Here is a 5157-nt window from a genome sequence, read left to right on the forward strand (position 1 = left end):
CAGAAATCAAAATTTTGCATTTTTAATAAAATATTTAACAAAATTTTGGGTTTTCAAGGTTTTGTAGCTGTTAATCATAAGTATTGTACTAAAATCCTGGGAAAAAATCCTTTCCTTTCGGGATGTGATGCCTATATTTCCTTAAAATGACTGATAGCATTTCATTGCTAATGCTGGAAATGGGTTTTTGCATTTCTTTTGACTGTCATTATACTTAACCAATTGAATTAATGCAAGATGAAATTCGGGGAGATATTGCTTAACTATCCTCTTATAGTCACAATCGGTTAAAATGATTTATCTGTCCTGAATTCGCGTTAATATACATGATTTTGTCTAATTTCTCTTCACTGGCATCAAAACAGGAGATGTTGCTAGTACATGTAGGTTGTAGAATATTTCCAAGGGGTTTCGATTAGCTATATCGGGAAATTTTATTTAGCAAAATATTTAAGTAGTACAAGATGACCTCTGTTAATCAACAATCTACATACGAATGCATAAAAATCTTATCCTCAAGAACGGCGAAGCCATGATCAGTCACATGTATACAAAAGCATATTCCGTAGTTAAGTAAATTCAAGTCTGTTCAAATTATGATCCCGAGGATAGGGTTGGGCTACAATTGGCATTAAAGATTTACTTAAGAAAATGTAGGAAAAGAAATCTACTGATAAAGATCAAGAAGGATCATTGTTAGAAAGGTAATGTCGTGTCCCATAAGCCTTTCCATAACCAATGGTTTGAATACGGAATTTCCTGATTATTTCTGTTCTTATGTTAAGCCTTAAGTCCTTTGCATAAAATTTTTATTTGCTATTTATATTTGTTGTCAATATTAATATTTCTTTTCCTCCTTACCATGTGCTTCAACGTATTGTACAGGACGGGACGTCTTGCTTTCTTTGAAAATTTTCTAACAAACGCTCTTGCTGTTTGCCAGAAGGGGATGTAATTGGAGTACTCATATGGCCATCCTGTTTCAGCTTCGTATAGATTGTCCCCCATATCTTGTTTTTGTCGTGGATTGCCTTTTAGAAAAAAAGAATTATTCCATCTCGCAAATTTGTAAAAATACAAAATAAAAAATGTTCAACTTACGTTTGTAAGTCTTTTTAACAACACAACACCACATCCTTCCCCACGGGCGTATCCATCTGCCTCGACTGAAAAGGTGTGACATTTCCCTGTTGGCGAAGCCATTCGTGCGCATGACAAGCCAATATAAGTATCTGGATCTAGAATGACATTGACTCCACCGCAAATAGCCATCGATATTTCACCTGTTTGATATAGAATGAATAGTATTTTGTTTTCTAAATTGGATAAAATATCACTTCCAAATGATTTTGATGACATGCATTTTAATTTCTGGATATTTTCAATTAGAGATTTATTATATACTATCTTTTCCCTTCAAAGATGAAGCATACAATCGTCATGTATGTCCCACTTGATGCACAGTGTATATGTTTGTCTAATGTAGCCTTTTTCAATTCTGTTTTATATAAATTTTTTAAATACCGTGATATTTAGTGAGGTTCTATAGTTCGTCACAGCGTAGTATACTGTGGTTCGAAACGCCGATAATTCACTGAGAAATCTTTCACATACATGTACAAGGTGTACATTCCATTAAAGATGGAATGTATACTTTTTCAAGCGACTAGGGCTGATAAGTTATTCTTTATTTTCATTTCATCTGTTGCACAGGATACAACATAGAAATTGTTAAGTAAATCATAACGTCTTTTGACAAGTGACGTGCGAAACTTTGAGGGATGAATCATACACTTTGATAAAGGATCAAAGATCGGATTTTAATCTAGATTATTCAAATGAACACATTTTGAAGATTTTTTAAAAAAAATAAATCAATAATATGTATTAACTAGAGCAAAAGTTTGTATGTGGATGGGGTTGGATTAATTTAAAGTTCAAGAAACTATCCATCTTTATGATCAAAGCTTTGTTATGTTACAAAATATTCACCATTTTTCAATGCCTGCATTGCTGTATCAATTGCCACCATTGAAGAAGAACAGGCTGTGTTAATCGTCAATGCAGGTCCTAAGAGGTTGTAGAAGTAAGCCACTCTTGCAGATAGAATACTGGTATCAACACTTGTTACTGAAGTATTCCTGCTGTTTTCATTAGTAACACGAAGTAAACTACCCCAGTCATTATTCAGTCCTCCTGCAATAATCATCGGACCACTTATTTATGAGCCCCAAATACTTTTATCATATCACATGAAACACTTAGCATACAGATTCAAATCAAACTGAATCGGGGGATATATGACCTGCCTCGCTTTGTGGACAAATATTCTGAGACAATAAAAACAAGAGGCCCATGGGCCACATCGCTTACCTGAGTAACTTGGGTGATGCAGTTTTTACCCCGATTCCCCCTCTTGCTATACCTATCATGCCCCACTACCCCCTTCCCTTTAATGATTTTAAGAATTTAATATCTACACTACCCATGCTCCCATATAACTTTCAGCTTTTCCCGGCCCAGTGGTTCTTGAGAAATAGATTTTTAAAGATTTGTTCTATATATTTCTATGTAAAACTTGGATTCCCTATTGTGGCCCCGCCCTACCCCCGGGGGTCATGGTTTTAACAATTTAATATCTACACTATTCAAGGATGCTTCCACATAAGTTTCAGCTTTCCTGGTCCAGTGGTTCTTGAGAAGAAGATTTTTAAAGATTTGTTCTATATATTTCTATGTAAAACTTGGATTCCCTATTGTGGCCCCGCCCTACCCCCGGGGTCATGATTTTAACAATTTAATATCTAAACTATTCAAGGATGCTTCCACATAAGTTTTAGCTTTCCTGGCCGAGTGGTTCTTGAGAAGAAGATTTTTAAAGATTTGTTGACAGTTCTATATATTTCTATGTAAAACTTGGATTCCCTTTGTGGCCCCGCCCAACCCCCGGGGGTCATGATTTTAACAATTTAATATCACACTACCCAAGGATGCTTCCACATAAGTTTCAGCTTTCCTGGCCCAGTGGTTCTTGAGAAGAAGATTTTTTAGTGACCCCACCCTATTTTTGTGTTTTCTTGATTATCTCCCCTTGTAAGGACTTCGCCCTTCATTTTAACAATTTAAACTCCCTTTAACCTAAGGATGTTTGTACTAAGTTTGGTTAAAATTGGTCCATTGGTTCTTGAGAAGAAGTCGAAAATGTGAAAAGTTTACAGACGGACGGACAGCTAGACAGACAGACAGACGGACGGACGGACGACGGACAAAAAAGTGATCAGAAAAGCTCACTTGAGCCTTCGGCTCAGGTGAGCTAAAAACTGTGACATTGACCTTAAAATTTGAGATTATTTGAAAATCAGGTGGATGATGTTTTAGAGGTCCTTATTTGTTTTGCCCCCGAATTACCGGGTATATTGATTCAATGGATTTTTCAGCTTGATTACTGTTGTTACCTTCCTATTGCATGCCATAAATGATTTCTGGATTTACATTAAAAGTGTCTACACGTAAAAAAAATCAGAGGTTGGATTAGTTGTCACGAAAGGGTAAGCATATTTTGCATCCCTATTAAAATACTTTTACTTTAAAAAATCTTGTATAATCCTCTTATTCATATGCCTAAACAAAAACTTGACCATACAAGTGTTTCAATATTTCTGAATCTGGTAAAAATACACTTGCTTATTATTTGTATATTACTTGCTTCCTACATGAAGATTCTTACAATCACAGAAGATGTCTTTATATTTTTAAATTTACAATAAACTCAACATGGTCCAGCAGTAATGTCAGAGCCCTTACCTCAATGTTCAATTTTTTGGAAGAAGCAAACTTGCCCATGATAAAAATGCTCTGTTTACTTCACACCGAGAGGAAAAAATATTTTCAGGAAAATTGTTACTATAGAATCAACAGAGCCCCTCATTCTTTCAACACCAGAACTCCTTACCATAGAGGCATTATTGTATTTCTGCTAAATAATGCAATTCCACTCAACAGAGTCGTGCTTCAAAATCAAAACTCCGAACTAAGAAGCTATGTATCTTATAATTAAGAAGAGACATTCTACCTCATCAAAACCATGACATTAGATTTAATTTACTAAATATATTGTACCTGGGAGGGGGGAGAAGATATTAAAAGAACATACATTTTTCAATATCTTATCTATAGATCCCTGCTCTAACATCAAAATCCTCAGCCAGGAGTAATAAAAATCTCAGTTTTGGAAGAAGCATTATTATGATTAATTATCATAACCATGCACTTAGTTTTAAACTCAGGAGCTGAATACATGATTTCCCAACAAATTATGCATAATCAAAAAAGCATCGCCTTAATACCACTTAAACCAGATCCCCTGGCATAGAGGGCAGGAAATGTACAATCCTGGGAGAGGAGCTATTTTCCATCATACGCATGCACTTTGTTTCTTGAATATCCACAAGAACAGAAGATTTTCAAGGAAAAATACATTTTTGGAATGTAAACCATATTGATCCCCCTCCCCCTTCAACATCAGAACCTCTGAACCTGAGGCCAGAACTTACACATTTTGGAACAAGCATCCATGTTCATCATAAACTCCCTAACTAGTTTGTCTGCTAAATATCCCGGGGGTAAAAACGATTTTTGAGAAATTTTGCATTTTTACTACATGATTATAAGAGTCCCTTTTGACTCTAGAGTCCTTGACCCTAGGGCCATGAATGCCCCAAAACTTAGCTCTTATTACAAATATGTCAACAGTTTGTCTGCATGATCGCCGGAATGAAGAATTTCAAGATTTTTAAGGAAGTACTAATTTTGATGGTTTTTGCCCCATCCCTCAAGCCCCAAGAGGTAGGGACCATGGAATTCACAATTTTCATACTCTTTTTTTCATTAAAGCTATATGTATATATCAAAATCGTCTAAAATTGGTTCGCAACGTGTTTGGGGTTCCTCATTCCATATTCCGCATATTCACACATGCGTACCTATTATAACATTTTAACATGGCTAAAGAAAAAAACTTCGATAATTTTAAAAGACTGAAAATACACATGTAGAGGAAAACAAAGTCGGTCCATGCCAATTTTCCGAAAAAATTTATCGATGAGAGATTGCCATGATCGTTAGTCGAGGAAGAAACGGGATCAATTAAATGGAACT

At 35.4% G+C, this 5157-nt stretch overlaps 1 protein-coding gene across 1 annotated transcript; it reads right to left on the reverse strand.

Moving 5' to 3' along the window:
• Positions 1-869: 869 nt before the first annotated feature.
• Positions 870-2209, reverse strand: LOC134274686 (phenolphthiocerol/phthiocerol polyketide synthase subunit C-like). Its single transcript, XM_062756943.1, has 3 exons — positions 1993-2209; positions 1102-1283; positions 870-1031 (listed from the first exon to the last, which is right to left on the reverse strand). Exons 1-3 carry the CDS (start codon positions 2207-2209, stop codon positions 870-872), a joined length of 561 nt encoding a protein of 186 aa, XP_062612927.1.
• Between the last annotated feature and the right edge of the window lie 2948 nt (positions 2210-5157).

This window comes from Saccostrea cucullata, unplaced genomic scaffold (genome assembly GCF_032062105.1).
Source record: "Saccostrea cucullata isolate Sc308-1 unplaced genomic scaffold, CSIRO_AGI_Scuc_v1 ctg7579, whole genome shotgun sequence".
NCBI classification, from domain to species: domain Eukaryota; kingdom Metazoa; phylum Mollusca; class Bivalvia; order Ostreida; family Ostreidae; genus Saccostrea; species Saccostrea cuccullata.

What these genes read in the sequence shown, in the direction of transcription:
- LOC134274686 (XM_062756943.1), bottom strand. Translation starts at nt 2,209, where the DNA reads ATGATTATTGCAGGAGGACTGAATAATGACTGGGGTAGTTTACTTCGT. An exon ending in AATGCAGGCATTGAAAAATG is followed by an intron (nt 1,284 to 1,992) that starts GTGAATATTTTG and finishes TATATCAAACAG; the next exon opens with GTGAAATATCGATGGCTATT. An exon ending in TGTTAAAAAGACTTACAAAC is followed by an intron (nt 1,032 to 1,101) that starts GTAAGTTGAACA and finishes TTTTTCTAAAAG; the next exon opens with GCAATCCACGACAAAAACAA.